This window comes from Haemaphysalis longicornis, unplaced genomic scaffold, assembly GCF_048455015.1.
Source record: "Haemaphysalis longicornis isolate Haplotype H1 unplaced genomic scaffold, Haemaphysalis longicornis Haplotype H1 scaffold_7, whole genome shotgun sequence".
In the NCBI taxonomy this organism is placed as follows: Eukaryota; Metazoa; Arthropoda; class Arachnida; order Ixodida; family Ixodidae; genus Haemaphysalis; species Haemaphysalis longicornis.
This window is the reverse complement of record NW_027526422.1, coordinates 8,455,521-8,471,813: the sequence shown is the minus strand read 5'-3', so window position 1 is coordinate 8,471,813 and position 16,293 is coordinate 8,455,521. Positions and strand designations below refer to the sequence as shown.

General features: G+C 48.7%; 1 protein-coding gene across 1 annotated transcript in view; it reads right to left on the bottom strand.

Annotated features, from left to right (window-relative positions):
* LOC144144434 (potassium channel subfamily K member 18-like) overlaps positions 1 to 16,293 on the bottom strand; it is a gene marked incomplete in the record, with an annotated part of 37,025 nt that overhangs the window by 3,174 nt on the left and 17,558 nt on the right. Inside the window, 2 exon segments of the mRNA XM_077675875.1 lie at positions 996 to 1,127; positions 2,011 to 2,196. Of these exon segments, the coding sequence (XP_077532001.1) occupies positions 996 to 1,127; positions 2,011 to 2,196 (318 nt within the window).

Here is a 16,293-nt window from a genome sequence, read left to right as displayed (position 1 = left end):
GTCGCTTGAAAGCTAGCCTGCATTTAACACACTGATAGCTGCGTAATGCGTCACTCTTATTAATAACGCATCACTGTAGCTGGAAATCTGGCAGTTCAACATATCTTCGTTTTTTTTTTTTTTTTGCGTTAAAAAACATGTTTCGGGGAGGGTGTGGAGTTGAGTCAGTTACCGAAGGCTACTTCCTTCGAATTGGACAAAGTTGTAGTTTGTCCTCGTGACCCCTTTAACGGTACTGGAATGTTAAGTGGAAGCTACGAACGCTCGATAGTAACAGTAGCATTCGAGTCGTTTAGCTCTGTTTTAGAGAACACATTAACAAATATGCCTCCTGATGAACGAAGCTTCCTATAAGCTGGCTGCTGAAATGTCTTTTTTTTTCCAAGAGATGTGCCGATGGGAAGGGACACGAACGAATTTGTCCACAGAAAAAACTATTTTGCTATTAGGGGAATTGTTGTCCTCTTCTGGGAATGCCCACGTCTCTCTCCCAAACCTACACTGACATCCTCTACCACTACAGAGCAACCCGACGCACCTATCCCCCTCCCCACCCTTCCCTTTCTACCGCTGACGCCCGCATTTGGCGCCGACTTCAACCCAACACTTATTACAATCACTCCATCTCCACCACATATCCCCTACTAACTACCCACTTAACTGTCCCAATGCGATGAGCCTAACACCACAGCTCATCTCGTCTAGACGTGCCCCACCAACCCTCCACCACCCAGATCCCCTACCCTTGAGCAGTGGGAGTGCGCGTTGCAGAGCTGCCAGCTCGAAGACCAGGAGGCCCTGATCTCTCTCTCTCTCTCTCTCTCTCTCTCTCTCTCTCTCTCTCTCTCTCTCTCTCTCTCTCTCCTCTCTCTCTCTCTCTCTCTCTCTCTCCTCTCTCTCTCTCTCTCTCTCTCTCTCTCTCTCTCTCTCTCTCTCTCTCTCTCTATTAGGGGAATAGGGTCGTAAGGAAGAGCAAGGGGAAGAGCTGATCTCACCGCGAGCTGCTCCGGTACCTTGGCCGCCCATGTTTCGGCCGAGTGAGCGGGGTTGCATCTGGAACTGTTGCGGCTGGTACTGCTGCGACTGATGCTCCTGATGGAAGCTTTTGCGGGTGTAGCGTCCTTTGCCTGCAGCCGGCACAACGAAACGCACAGTGAAATGAAATGAACAAAACAGGGCTGTAGGTGCGAAGGGGTTGAGCGAAACAAATATTGGTGACGGAAGCCTTCAGACTGTTATAACCTGAAAGGGCGGAGAAGAGTGAATTAAAGAAGTATGCCCGCCGCGGGTGGCTTCGTGGCTAAGGCGTTGTGCTGCTGAGCCTAAGGTCGCGGGTTCGATTACCGGCCGCGGCGGCCGCTTTCCTGCTGGAGGCGAAAAGCAAAAACGCCCGTGTGTTCGAGATTTAGATGAACGTTAAACGATCCCCACGTGGTCAAAATGAATCCGGAGCCCTCCACTGCGGCACGTCTCATCGCCTGTGTAGCGTCGGCGCGTTACACCCCACAATCAATCAATCAATCAATCAATCAATCAATCAATCAATCAATCAATCAATCAATCAATCAATCAATCAATCAATCAATCAATCAATCAATCAATCAATCAATCAATCAATCATTAAAGAGGTGCCTAGTTAGAACAGCTAAATTTGGTAAAAATTCTAATAAACGACAGCAAGGGTGCAAGGCAAGCGTTACCGCCACCAGCTTAGCAGTGGTAACAAAGCACGCAAGCACAATAAAACACCATCAGCGCGCCGGCGTACATGTTTACAAAAGAGTATAAGCGATTTACTTTTTAACTGCCAATTTTCCTTCATGTTCTACTATCTCACAATCAAGTCCGCTAAAAATTGAATGAGTCCTGTTTACTGCTCCAACAAGAACGCTGCTGGCACAAAATATCAGTCACATTTTTTGAACGATGAAGTGTCAGCTGAAGGGCACAGAACGGGCTTGGACATGACGTCAGCAGTCACGTGTCACTACAAGCCGGAGCCCCAGCCACTCACCCTCTGCACGGCCTTGCGGTGGCATATCGAGCAGCAGATGTAGCGGTAGGAGAACTTGAAGCTCTGCGCCATGGCGTCGCCAATGTTGGACAGGCACAGCAGCATGAGTGGAATCCCCACGATGGCGTATAGGATGGTCACCACCTTGCCCTGCGGAGTCTTGGGCGCGATGTTGCCGTACCCTGCGCGAAAACAGCGGCAGCCATGTTTTTCGGCCTGCGTGAGCCCTAAACGAATTTAAATGCACGCACGGGAGCGGGGGCCTGTGTGGAGCAAAAAATCCCGGGCCATCTCCCCTGAGGTGAAACCTATACGAAGCATGCATAAGTGTATTCTTGGCGCCTTGGCGTTTTTTCAGCGGAGGACGACACTGTTGGAGGGTAGAGGTATACAGCTTTGCTATAAAAAGCCTCTTGTCTTTGAAGTACGAAGCTCTCTAGCGCGAGGCGTAAACGAGTGTCCCAGTGTTTTTTAGTACGCGTTACGAAGCGCTCCAGCGCGAGGCGTAAACGACTGTCCCGGTGTATTTTTTTTAGTACACGTTATGTTCTAGCGCGAGGTGTAAGCTAGTTTCCCGGTATTTAGTACGTGACTACATGAAGCGACGATTACGACGCCAACAGCAGCACGCCAACAGCCCCAGCCGTTAGAGGCTTCGCCCCTAAAATACGCGAAATCAAGATTGCGTGTTCAGGACCAACCACCGTACGTCAGTGCGCGAGTTTTTACGGTGCATGCTTTCCGGTAATTGTACATGCTATCACATACTGTACCGTATCGGTTATTATTTCCCAGAAACTGGTGTGCTCTCTCTTGTAGAAGTTTCTAATGTAGTTTTTACTTTGCAAAACAGAAACCCGACGGTTACGGAGATGTAGGGGCCTCAGATTCCGGGACCTCCAATTCTTGTAATCACTCAATTGTAGCCTCATTTTTCCAATAGAAGCTTTCATCGTGAAGGCGTATTCAAGCAAAATACATTTGTATCACATTCAGAAACCGCTGTTTTATCAAATATTTGTATGCTTCTGTAAAAATTGACACAAAACAGCAAGTTGAATGCCACTGCAGGGCTCGGATTCACAACAGTGGCCCTTCTCCTGTGTTTCCTAAAGTCTAAAGTACGAAATAGAATACTCCAAAGCCCCTATCAAGTATTGTGCAATATAACGCCCTGTGGAATAATTTTATTAGATGTAAGTTCGCCCTCACAGCCCGTAACAAATGCGGGATCTGCAATATTTTGCTGTCATCTTACTCTCCACGCGCTGCGTTTCACTCCTCAATCTATTATTGAGGACCATAATTGAACCGCTAGTTCCTAGGTCGCCTGGCAGTGATTCTTTGTAAAGACTGCTGACTTCTTGGATACAAATGTGGATAAGTTCATATTACAAACTTGCATGCTCTCGCGATGTCTGACTTGCAGACAAAATACAAGTTTGTTTTATTCGAAGGATTTCGCGTTTTATAGTGTCCCTAGCGCTTGTCAGGCTCCAAATGATGCCATATTCACTGAGAAATTAATCAATTTAGATTAAAATTTTAATTCTCCCGCCAAATCGTTTGTTTTTCAATGTCAGCAATGAAGTCATAAGTGCGCGTATTAAAACGAACTTCCACTGCATCATTCGGCTCTGCAGCCTTGCTTGCCGTCAGCCCTCCCAGATGGCGCTACTATACTCATCCACGAACCGTTATTTGCCGTTGCTTTGTTTTTGACCGTATTTGCACCATGCTTGTTTTTGTTACTGTAGAAAGTAACAGTTTCGCGAAACATGAAGTATACTCGACAAACAGGGTCACGTAAGACAACGTCGCTTACTCCAATCGGCCAGTGTCGTGTAAGACAACTTCAAAGCGGCGGAGTGCTGTGCATCTAAACCAAGCATAGAGCGCCCAGAACAAACAGCAGTGCGCGTCGGTACTTCTATGCTTACGTATATTTTCGTAACTTTCATTGCTTACCGCACCAATCTTAATGCTGTAAAATGAATATGGATTACAGTTAAGCGCAAATAGTTCGTTTTGCAAGCTTATAATCAGTGCCTAATTTGCGTTTGCTTTTGCCGGCTTCAACGAATCGCACAGCTGGGCATATGACATCATAGGTTCTGTTGCAGGAAATGAGCTAGTGGGTTGCATGGTCATTCCCCCTTTTTTTTAATTATGTAGCTTATTTGAGCGAAGTGGGCGTTAAAAGTGGTGTCAGTATGATTCTAACCAGGCAATCTTTCGAACGAACCAAACTTGTCTTTTGCCCGCATGCCCCCTTTAAGCACTGAGCACAGGAATCTCGCAATCGTCGTCAACCAAAGAAAAAAGTTAACAATTATTTTCAGGGGTGTTATGAAACCTCCTCCACAAAAATACCGCATTTATGGTCACCGTATATGCGTTAGATTCAAGCCTATTTCCACATAGCATGAACCGTCGGTCATAGCAGCAACGCAAGCGAAATCACCGTCGCCCATGCCCAGGCCTATCACTGTTTCCAATGCGTCCCCTTCCCCCCCAACTTTCCCTTAACCGAACCACGTCGGGTGCAGCGTTCACTGCTTCTTTCTGTCTATCTGCCCACTCGTGGGCAAATTTCCCTGGATCCTAATCTTCCCGCCTTTTACCTCCCGTAGTGTGTGCTTCACCTTTCTCTTGAGTGAAAATTGTGAAGCCAGCTTTCCGGCTCGGAGTCATGCTTGTGTTTGCCGAGTGTGTTCTAGTGTGCTCTCACGCTCTTTTACAGTGTCAACTGTGAAGTGCGCAATGCTGTTTACACTGTTTATTTAGCCTAGTTGCCGTTCTTTAAAAATCTTCTGCATGGTACTAAAATTCCTCAAACTACTTGGAGGGCTATCAGTCGCTAATTGCCTATCGCCAATTCCAATTGCTTATGCTTATTGTCGCCTGCTGCTTAGCGCCAGAAAAGTGCTGACGGGCTTTCCAAGCTGCTTCTGTGCCGCTTTTATCATCGATATTTGCCATGCATAAAAACTTGCAAAACAAAATATTTAAATCCTTAGGGTCTATGCGAGGGTGCGAGACGGCTCTATGCCAGCATGGGAATCATGGGTATTTATTTATTTGATTATTTATTTATTCTAAGGACCCAGTAGGGCATTACACAATAAACACTGCGCATCAAGCAAGCTCTTAGCAAATATTGCGCACGTGTCAGCAAGTATGGGCTCTCCAGATTAGTTTTTTTTTTTTTCATGTTCGGACTGCCTTAATTTCGTTGTTTGAAAAAAAAAAAGAACTAACAGACGACACTGGTGGGTCTTGACTTAGACAATGCTGTGCAATCCTTCATACTGTCCACAAGTCAGCAAATACAACGGTGGCCTATACAATGGTTTGCATTTAGCTTTTTGGTAAATCACCTGCGTCGACGAAGACTCCGGTGACGATTACGATTAGTTTTGGCGTCAGCTGTCTATTTGTTCTCAGTGTGGCGCCAAATTGGCAGCTTTCAATGCATAATGCTGTCGTCTGCTGCCCCGCAGCTTTCGCGATGGCAATGCGAATGACAGGAGGATGTAGCCATCCAACGTTCATGATTTGAGAGTTAGTCCATGTCACTGATGGAGCCTGGCTTCACTGCTGCGAGCAAATCATTCGCAACGCTCTTTATTGTGTCACAGTTTTCAGACGACGAGGAAGCGAAGAACCCAAGCAACAAGTTGAAACTAAGAATGACGAGCTTTGGTAAGGGCGCCATATTTGAAACGTTTGTTCCAACTTCTCAACGCTTCGCCGAAACCTAGTCTGAGGTTCTGCGGTCACAGAAAATGCTCCTTTTTCTCCCAATCAGTAACAAAGCCCTTCCGTTGCTATACTGCGCCTCGAAACGTAAGCAAGTCGCTAGTTTTTACGACCCTGCGCTAAATGTGCCCGCGCCGCTAGTCAGTCTCTCGGCTCCTCGTAGCAAAAAGCAAGCGCACGGACGGATGGGCGGCCGGGTCAGCGCGAACAATGCCGTCGAGGCCTTGCGAACGAACCTCGGGGTGAGGACAGAATCTAGAGCGCGGCCCGTCCGTTCGGCTCGTCCTTGTTAGCGGTGACGTCACTGCTGACGTCGGCCGCGGACGAAGCGGGGAAAGAAAGAACAGCGTTCGGGGGGCTTTCGGGAAGGGCGGCCCTAAATTTAGCGCCGGTTCGGCAAGTGGCCGCCGCTCTGCTCCCTCCCTCTGCTCTCGTTCTTTTATCCTCCGTGTTCCACCGCTTCGCCTCTTCTTCTCCTTCGCCCGTCTCCTCTTTGTTTGCTTCTGCCTCGCTTGTCCCGCCGGCTGCCGTCTCTTTTCTCCACCCTTCCTCCTCCTCCTCCCGTGAGGCGCCGGGGAGGCCTCCCTTTTGTTGGCGTCTGGCACGGCCACGATCACGAGCGGCGCCGGCCCGCACGTCGTGCGCGAAGTACGCAGTCCCCTTCGAGTCGAGCGCCCGAGCTTGGACCGCGTGAGCGGTAGAAAACAGGGGAAGACATGTACTCATTGCCAGTATTTATCAAGACCGAAAGACGCCACCCAAATAAAGAAAGGTTTTCCCATTGTACCCATCGGCTACACACACCTAATGCGCTTGTGACACTTTTGTCCATCCACTGATGACAACGTTGAAAGAAAAAAACAAGGTGGGGGGGGGGGGGGGAGGAGGTGAAGGAAAAACATGCCTGCAAGGACGGGCGCACAGAGTGTTCCTTGCTACTTCACATTTTGCGCTGCAGCCACTGAGTACAAGCCAACTTGCGCAACGCCAAGACTTTTAGGTGCGGAGTACCTTAGGACCACACAATGACCATCCGCGTCTGTGCGCATAATATTTACAATCGCAAAAAAAATCACACAGGCACCGGCCGGATTAGAGCTTGGGTCTGGTAGACCAGACAGAGTTAGTGTCAGTCGTCTTACCCATTGGGCTACGACCGTGAGTTAGAACCTGAGAGTCAAACGACTTATACCCTCGCCTGTAACGGTGCGAAGTACCTTAGGGCCCCGAACCTGAGAGTCAAACGACTTACTCCCTCGCCTGTAACGGTGCGAAGTACCTTAGGGTCCCCCAATATCCGTCCGCGTCCATCCGTGCGCACACCACCATCAAGCGAAATTCGATTTAACCCGTGAGATGCAGTTTCATTTTGGGAATAATCACGGCGCAACTCAAATCGAATGACGGTCGGGGCGCGAATCCGATGTCACTCGGGGCATAACTTGGATGTCATTTCGAGTCCCCGTACTCCGCACCCTCGCCGTCATCCACGGAGTGGATATGCTGCCATTTTTTTTTTTCACCTAAAGTGCGCAAAGTGCGAATCGATCCCGACCTTCCACAAAGGCCCTGTAACTTGAGGGTGTAACCAGAGTCCTCCAAGCATTCAGGGACTCTGGCGTGACCAAGCGTCTGGGTGGAAAGAATAGTGAAGAGGGAGTAAACTCAAGCTCCCCCTTATATCACAAGGCCGGCGATTACGCCTGGCGTGACGTGTCGACCTCTTAGGCGCACCTCGAAGAGCGGAAGTGCTCGAGGAGAGATTGTGCAAAGGCCGGCGTTTGTGTACAGGAGCAAGAGCAGCTCATCCATCGCCGATTCTGACCTTGGTCTGCCAGCGCCCCAACCTTGCCGTCTGAGAGGCTCGTTAATGAGGCCCCGGTGGCACATTTAAGAGCCCGCTTGAAAAGAAGCACTTGCCACCCGACGCCCGTTCATTAGCAGCTTCAATGTCTTGTACAAAGTAAATATGGAGGTCGCTCTCTTGTGGAGAGTAAAATTGCGTTGCGGCGCTCTCACTGTACTTCCTTTTGTTTCTCTTGCAAGAATAACAATAAATAGGTGGCGGCCGAGACAAAAAGAAACCAGGTGCCTAAAGGGCCCAGCGAGTGCCGGTATATTTCATGAGCAGTCCGTACGCCTCTAAGTTCTCCGTTCTCGCAGCCAGCGCATAAAGTGCGATGAAGTCAGCAAAATGGGGTGATGAAATCTTCCATGAAAAAAAAAATGGCTGCGTGTCTGCTCCTTTCGTTGCAAATGTCGGCGAATAACGATAGTCGACTGGCGCCCGTGGCTAGTGCACTCTTCCCTTCTCTTTCCCGCTCACCTCTCATGCTGTTCCTCTCCCGTCTCGTTCCTTCCACGATAACACGCTAGAGGTTCGCTCAAGTCAATTTAAATTTGCCGCGTTCCACGGCTCCAAGTCGGGTGCCTCGATGCCAGCGCTGCCGTACGGCGGAGACACGCGTGTATCGAGGCCCCCTACTTCGACGTTTATAGAAGTTTCCCTACTCAACGAGCGTTCCAAGCGGAACGTGGAACCTATCTAGTGGAACCTTTCGTTGCTGTTGCCGTTTGATTTTTTAAATGCCACCAGGTAGCGCGGGCAACTGCAGTTGATGTAGTATTTCATTTGATATCGCAAAAACCAAGCCTCCGTGAATTTTTTAACAAAGGAACACTGCAAATATTCCTAGTGTATTGATTTTCTGCCTTATATTTGCGAAATGTCTTGTTTTTGTTCAACAATGTTGACAAGTCTGAACATCAACACCGGACTTAAACGTTTAGATTTGGCTGTGGGTATATAATACTATTGCGTAGTTTCTGCTTCACTTTGGCCGGGGGGCTGAATCGAGTCACAGACAGACAGACAGACAGACAGACAGACCTAAATCTCTGCGTTTAAGAAGCGCCAAGAAAAACTATCGTCCTTAAAAAAAGGTGTGAGTTGACTTCTCCCCCAGAAAAACCGTTTTACGCGTAAACTGCAATTATAAGCCGTCTGACCGAGCCAGCCAGCCAGCTGCAAAGAAATTGGCAACTCATTGCATGTTGGGCGGGGCCTTCGCTACTTCTCGGCAGACCCCGCACATGAATGCGTGCGATGCTTTGGTGCCTTTAAATTGGTCTGGCAACCGATCTGGCTTGACAAATGTACTCGTTAATAGCTCGCATCAATATGTGCCATAAGTAAGTGTGTGCCTAAAGCAGTCTTTTCTTTTGTTACTGTGCGCAAGGTGAGCTTCCATGTTTAGCTAGAAATTTTGTCTTTTCTGGTTCCAGCTGAGGCGAATGATGCGAACAGTAATGATTTTTAAGGCCCTTTGACCTGGAAAGGATACAAAACATGAAAGTAAAACCCTGAAGCCTTACTCTTATCAGCGAAGGAGCTGTGGCGGCCGAGGAACTGTGACTTCTGAACCCGTGTACTGTCTTGATTGGATCCACAGTACTGAAAACTACGTGTTTATTTTTTAGAATAGACAAAAAAAAAAACGAAAACTTCCGCCCAAACACACGTTTGAAAATCGGTTGGGCATTGCTGAAGTTATATTTCGTGCCTAAAACACTGAGTTTTTCTGCGCGATTGTTCCAAATTGGGATATCGAAGCATTTTGCAAAACCGCCCCAGGAGCTCCCGGGTCCATGAAGACAAAATACAAGAATTGGTTCAACAAAAAGGCTGCGTTGTCGCAAACTGCCAACAAGCAGTCTGGAAACTAGAGGAAACAGATGAAGCAATGGCGGCTCATCAGCCACTTTCCAGCAAAGTCTCAATGATGTCACAAAGTCCCTATGACGTCACAGAGGCAAAGTCTCTATGGCGTCACAAGAAACGTGACTGGGTGATTGCAGTTGAACCTCTACTTCCGTTTGATCACATGAACTGAACAATAACGTGCTCGAAATACAGTGACAACTATGCTTTAAAGCTTGCCCATATTACGTCACTCTTGCCCATATTACGTCAGTGTGGCGCGAAACTTGAAAGCTTTTCAACATTTCTTGCGCTTTTGCGGTTACAAGAACGTCTTTCGGGCTCGAATGGAGCTGCGTGTGTTACCAAAGGATAGTTCTTTAAAATTGAACGAGATTGATTTTTTTTTTTTTTGTATTCATGGCCCCTTTAAGATTGCGTATCCGTCGTGGAAGGCGCAACTTGTGCGCTGTTCGGGGCCCGAATAAGAGCCGCGGCAAAGGCTGCTCTCTCACTCCAGCATCCGGTTGGCCTCGTGATGAAGAGCGCCGCTTCTTCCTCGAGACAGAATACACTGCGTCACGGCGCCCTAGTGTATACGCGAACGGTCTATTCCGTCCTCGTTGAAGAGCGCGTGTTCCTCGTTCCGGAGAACATTGCTGCGGGCTGCCGCGGCGCGTGTTGTGTTTCGGCGGCCGGTTTTTAATTTGCCTCGCTTCGCGCGCTCGTGCCGGGCACTGCGCCAAGATATGCGACCCGGGAAGCCACGGCGGGGAAGCCCCCGCGGTGGGAGCGGAGCGTGACGGTGGAGACTCCGAGCCCGCTGCGACGGCGACGACCGGCCCGGAGTCCTCTTGATAGCGCGCGCGAGTGTGTAACAGTGCTCCCTGTTGCGCTGCTGAGCTTTATAAATGAGCTGGGCGCGTTTCCTGTTTTCGGGGAAGCCGGTGGTGCGCCTTCTTCTCGGTAACCCGTGCTTGCGCTGTCGCTGTGCGTCGTCTGAGCGCCAGCGTGCGTCGGCAGCGCCTTGATGGCATCTACACTTTCACTAGACTGTCGTCTGGGAGGGACTGTTGCCGCTGTAAAAGCCGTGGCTTCCGTTCGCTTGTGTATAAGGCTCGGTGGCGTCATACACAGAAAGCCTGTTGTTGATTCTACTTTTTACAGGGAAGCTATTTATGGCTAGGATTCGTGGATGTCCTCGCGACGTGGTAAAAAGCGCACCAGACGGGGACAGAAGAAGAGACAGTGACACGCGGGACGAGCGCTAGGTCCCGTGCCACTGTCGCTCACTAGCGCTCGTCTTGTGTCACTGTCTTTCCTTCTGTCCCCGTCTAGTGCGCTTTTTACCATGTCGAAGTAGTATAACCAACTAGGCCAAATTTCTGCGTTGAACAGTTCGTGGATTTCCCGAGGCCCCGCGTGTCTTTGAAGTGCGAGGCGTTTCATAGCGCGAGGCATTCGTGCGTGGGCCTGTTTGCTTGCGTGCCTGCTTGCTCTGCAATTACTTTGGTGACCCAAACATATGCTCCTGTTCGACCAGCGTCGGCCATGCTTACGCTCGCATCGCCACCCTCTCTTTGTCGTCGTTCTAAGAGCTTGCGTGCCTACTCCCGCTCTCCCGTGGTGGTGCGCACGTCGCGCGGCGTGGCGGGCACATAGAAACCAAGCGTGTGTAGTTTTGTCCGGCTCCCCGGGGCGGGAGTGGTCGTCCGCGCGAATCTATATAAATCCAGAAAGACGGGGCAATAAATGTGTGCGCGTACCTTTTGCCATGATGACCACCGATCAAAACAATAAATGAGTTCGTACCTTTTTTTTTATTTCAGAATTCCGTGACACCTCGGCTTCGCTGGTCACGTACCCACCTTCACAGAGTGGAATGGCTGACGATTTTCATCCGAGCTCCGAGCTTTAAAACGTGCTGCTCGGGTACAACTGATTTCAACGAGGATAGCCGAGGAGGACGCGTATAAAAATACGGGAGCATAAAAAGTAAACTACGGCTTTATTGGCCGGTAAACGGACCCAACGCCAAATTTAGGCTCTTCCTGATAATCACGGTTTAGAGTATTGGAGTATGTGTATTGCGGAAAGTTGTTTTATTCTAAAATGCTGACGTGAGCAAGTGACCTGCAAGTTTCACCGCCTGCACCCTGGTACACGATACTTAAAGCAGCAAGGCGGCCCGCACCCTCATCTCGCCAATAATAGCGGCCGAACGTCCAAAAAAGCGGCATTCACGCGGCGAAAGTTACCGTACAGTCTCGAAAAGCCGGTACAGTCCCGTTACAGAGCAGCACATTCTACATACGAGCGTTATCTAGCAAGCGTTATCGAACTTTGTTGCTACGATCAGTGAAAACGGCGCACGTAGCTAAATTCCTTTATTTCTTGATTTCGTGCTGAGCACACTACGTACGACGGAAATGTGATGGTATTTCCATATCAAATTTGGTCACGAACTCTCGCAACTTGCTCGCTCTGCGCATGCGCGGCCCGTCGCCAGGAGGCGCGGCATGTACTGAAAGCCACGCGCTCCGTTGTTCGTATTTCAATTTATCGCGATAGTACATACCAGGAGGGCATACTTCGCTCTCACACAAATGAAGATTGGCGAGCGTGGTCAGACACAGGAAATAAAGCAAGCAAAATATTGGCAGACATTGCTTCGCGGCAACATTCAGCAGAGCTGTCAGCAGTAGCGGTAGCGAAACTTTTTCCGATAGTCACGCAGACAACTTCCCGGGCTGAGATATCAACCCCCCACGAACATCGGTGATGACGCCTAGCGGAGCAGCAGAAATTTTCCCTTAAGCTTTGAATGCATTTAAGATCGCAGCAGATGCTGAGCAGTAGAAGATGAGATTTAAGATAGATTTAGGTTTGGCGTTGCTGGGTAACGCAGAGGTAAAAAATTACTCCATGGGCATACACAAATGAAAACGCAGTTTCTGCAATACAAAAAAATCCTTCCGGAATTCCATTCCATCAGCCTCTCCAGTAGAGCTCAAAAAAACTTTTTTTCTATTCCCATCTGAGACACGAATACGTCATGGCTTGGGACCTCATAAAGGTTGTCTACTCGAAAGCAAGAATGTGTGGTTCTTAGGGCCTACGTCGTTTAATTGGTCAACGTAAAATCTCTGGATGTCCTTGAAAAACTCGAAACGCACCCAGACGCACAAGTTTGATTTTGCGTTAAAGCAGCATTGGACGTCACTGGTATAACCTGCAGCTCTAAAACTAGAAATAGGTGTCGGCAGGCTCTATTGCTAGTTTGCTTTGCTCAACTAAAACTGCTTGCTCAAACTCGGTCTACATGCCAACTTTCCGGCTGTTTCTTTGGCAGATTCTAGAGAACTGCACGCTTTTCGTGTTTGACCAGTGTAAAAGGCGAATTACTACAACGAAGAGTGAAGGCCATAAAGATGCCACACCTGAAATAAAGAAAATCCTCCACACCCCGGAAACTTCTTTTTTTCTAGCTGTAAATTATGCCTCTTTGACATCCCGGAAGCACGACATGCTTTGCCAGGGGAAAAAACGAAATGAGAAAGCGCAGTGCTTCGCCGGTGGGTCTTCTGGGTGGGTTACTGATTGTTTTGTTATTTGCGCTTGTATGTCGGAGCTTTGGGACGTGGGCAGACCTACGCAAATTAAGCGAAGCTTGCCTATGTTTATTTTTTAACCTCGTGACGTAGGCAGTCCTAAGGGAAAAGGTATACCTAGCCGGCTTAGACCAAGTGGCCCTTCAGCATAGAATGTGCCTCGTTGCGCGCGGGAGAGAGAGAGAGAGAGAGAGAGAGAGAGAGAGAGAGAGAGAGAGAGAGAGAGAGAGAGAGAGAGAGAGAGAGAGAGAGAGAGAGAGAGAGAGAGAGAGAGAGAGTAAACTAGTGTGTTTCAGCGAGGTGCCCTCAGTCCACGAGCAAGCCATCGATTTATTGGTGCCACCGTGGTAAATTTATTCCCCAGCGTGGGTCACGTATGTCATCCCTCTCCCTTTTGCTGCGGTAAATTAACTGAATGTGACGTTGCTTCGCGTTTCATCATCTCTGGATGCAGTGACAAACGGATTATGACAAGACCGTCATATAACATTCACAGCGTCTTGCAAGTCGAAAAAAAAAAACGAAGAACAAATATAGTAACAATAAGAGTGCTAAGTATGCACGCATACAGTGCTACAATAAGCCTGGGAGGCGCAAGCTGACACTTCTCAGTATTTAATGAGCAGCCGTAGGAGTGGGATCAGCATCCGTTCGCGTTTTGTTAGTGATACGTGCACACAACAATAGATTATTATGAGAATAAGCCTATGGGGTCGGTTTCCATTCCGCTCCCGGCCGGAAAGCAGGACGTAGTGGCGACGCCCTGCCCTCAAGAAATAAGCCATCGCGATTCCTCTCCATCCCATTCACAATGTTAGTCCTGAACGGTACCATGATCACTATAATCGATAGTGCCTTGTACTTCACATACACTCCTTGCTACCTCAAATTGATAGTAAAAGCATGCACAAGTGGTGACTGCGCCCCGACAATGATAAAATACAAAGCAAGTGTAATCAGTGTGTTTGCGACACCGTTAACCAATACGCGACCCACAAGGTTCGGAAACAAAGCAAGTTAGAGATATCCCAAGCCAGCGATTCCATCCTGCAGTTCACACATAATGCGTATGTCCTTCCACAGCGCACAACGAGGGTACGCTATTCCTTTAGAGAAAACTCGCACGCTTGAAACTAAGTAAGGGTATATGCAAGACCGCTCCTTCGGTGCCTATTCGTTAGTTAAATGGCAACGTCAAAAGTCAGCAAGAGTTACTCTCAACGCGTGACAACTACAAATGACCGAACGATGCCACTCGCCGCACTACCAACAACTACAAAATCAGTACTTAATTATAAAGACGTTGTTAAGGTAATTTAAGCATGCTTCAGCGCCACTCTTGGAGACCTAATCTAATATCCTCGATACCTGAGAAAGGCCTGTTGCATTTTTCATTGCATTGACTGGTGCGGCTGGCTGCAGTTGCAAGGAACCGTTTCGTCGGCATATCAGTTCCAATGCCCTTGAGTTGTCATGAAAAGTTCCCTTGCGAAATCTTTCGAACTAATGTAGACCATTGCGAACCCTTGAGGATCGTTACAAACATTTGGCCCGCTGGCATACTCGTACGCTGGCACAACGGCCAGTGAGTGGCCGCAATGCTTCGCGTACACTCGTGAGAGCACGCCACGCTTTTTCGGTCACGGTGGAAAGCGGCCACGTCGTTATGCGGGATTTCAAAGCATGAACTACCGCGTATTTACAGCTGCCATCGCGTAAAAACAGCTCGTGTATTGACGACATTGCGCCAGATTCTGCGCACTGCTCCGCGCAATCTGGCGTAGTGTTGCTGCATACCTTCAGATACCTTCCTTCATTTTAACCTCGCATTGGCTACCCGTTCGCGACCTACAGCGTCCACATACCTCAGTTAAAACACGGGTTAAATTCTCAGCACTGACTCTAGAGTCAGTGCTGAGAATTTAACCCATGTTTTTTTTTCTTCCGTCATACTGTACGTCATGTACTATTATGAGCAATATGAAAGGGAACACAGGAACGCGTGGCAAACAGCCTCGAAACAGACTCGGAGCGATACGCAGATAGCGGTGTGCAAAACAAAGGGGGAAAGGAGGGCGCTCTTCCACTAACTGTTGGCACTCCCACCACGCTGGAATTTCTACAAAGCAGCAGTTTAAGTCATTCCACCGATAATATGGTGTCGTCCGACAGCCGATAACACGCACGGCGGGATGGGGGACAGCTGTTAGAACAGCGTCCCCCTTTTCACTTTGTTTCCGACGGCGGCCGCTGCGTATCACTGATAGCTGGGTCTGAGGGTGTTTTTACGGGGTCCTGTGTTCCCTTTCATATTGCTCATAATAGTACATCAAGCTTTACAACACCACCATCGTTTTTGTATACTACTACGTCCGTCATGATTTCCACTATCAATCTTGACGGAACTTGCAACCGGCCTACTTTCGAAATAAATACGAAATATTTTTCGGGGGACTGCCACTCTGAAAATTGGCCCTATGTTTGCGTGTCTGTACCCAAAAACAATCTGGCTGCAAAATTAAATTTCAACCCGTGCGCGTTGATGAATTCGCCGCCTCCGTATATATATATATATATATATATATATATAGGGTTCAAAGCTGGTCGACCACTCTGGACATGTCGTAGACACTCGAGTCACGACCCGGGGGTTAAAAAGAAGGTCCCCTTCACCCCGATTAGTTCGAATGGCGCTGGCTACCACCCCCAAGCACAGGAAACAAATCTACCTAACATAAATACCCCAGAAAGTGAATGGGAAAATCGCCCCGCCGGTAGCGTAGTGGTTATCGCACCAGACCGGTATTCTGGAGGTCGTGGGTTCGGATCCCACCTGGCGGGCATTTTTTCTTCACTTTCTTTCTTTCTTTCCAAATTCTTAATCTGTTTCAATGATCTACCACATCCTCCCCTTTGCTTTCCGAGGTTTTCTCGACTGCCAACCCTTATTTCTATATATATATATATATATATATATATATATATATATATATATATATATATATATCAAGGACTGGCCGCTGTTCCTACGGTCTGGCCGCGTTCGTTGGGAAACCTCCGTGATCGGCATGGCGTTGGCTTCCCTCCAGGTACCCGTTGCCGCCGTTGCGGCGGCGACGTGCTTGCCGGGAAAAGGGCAGAGGGCGCGCCGAAGCTTTAGCTACACCACGCTCGTTTTGTCGGCGCCGCTCTCTCGTCCGTCCGTC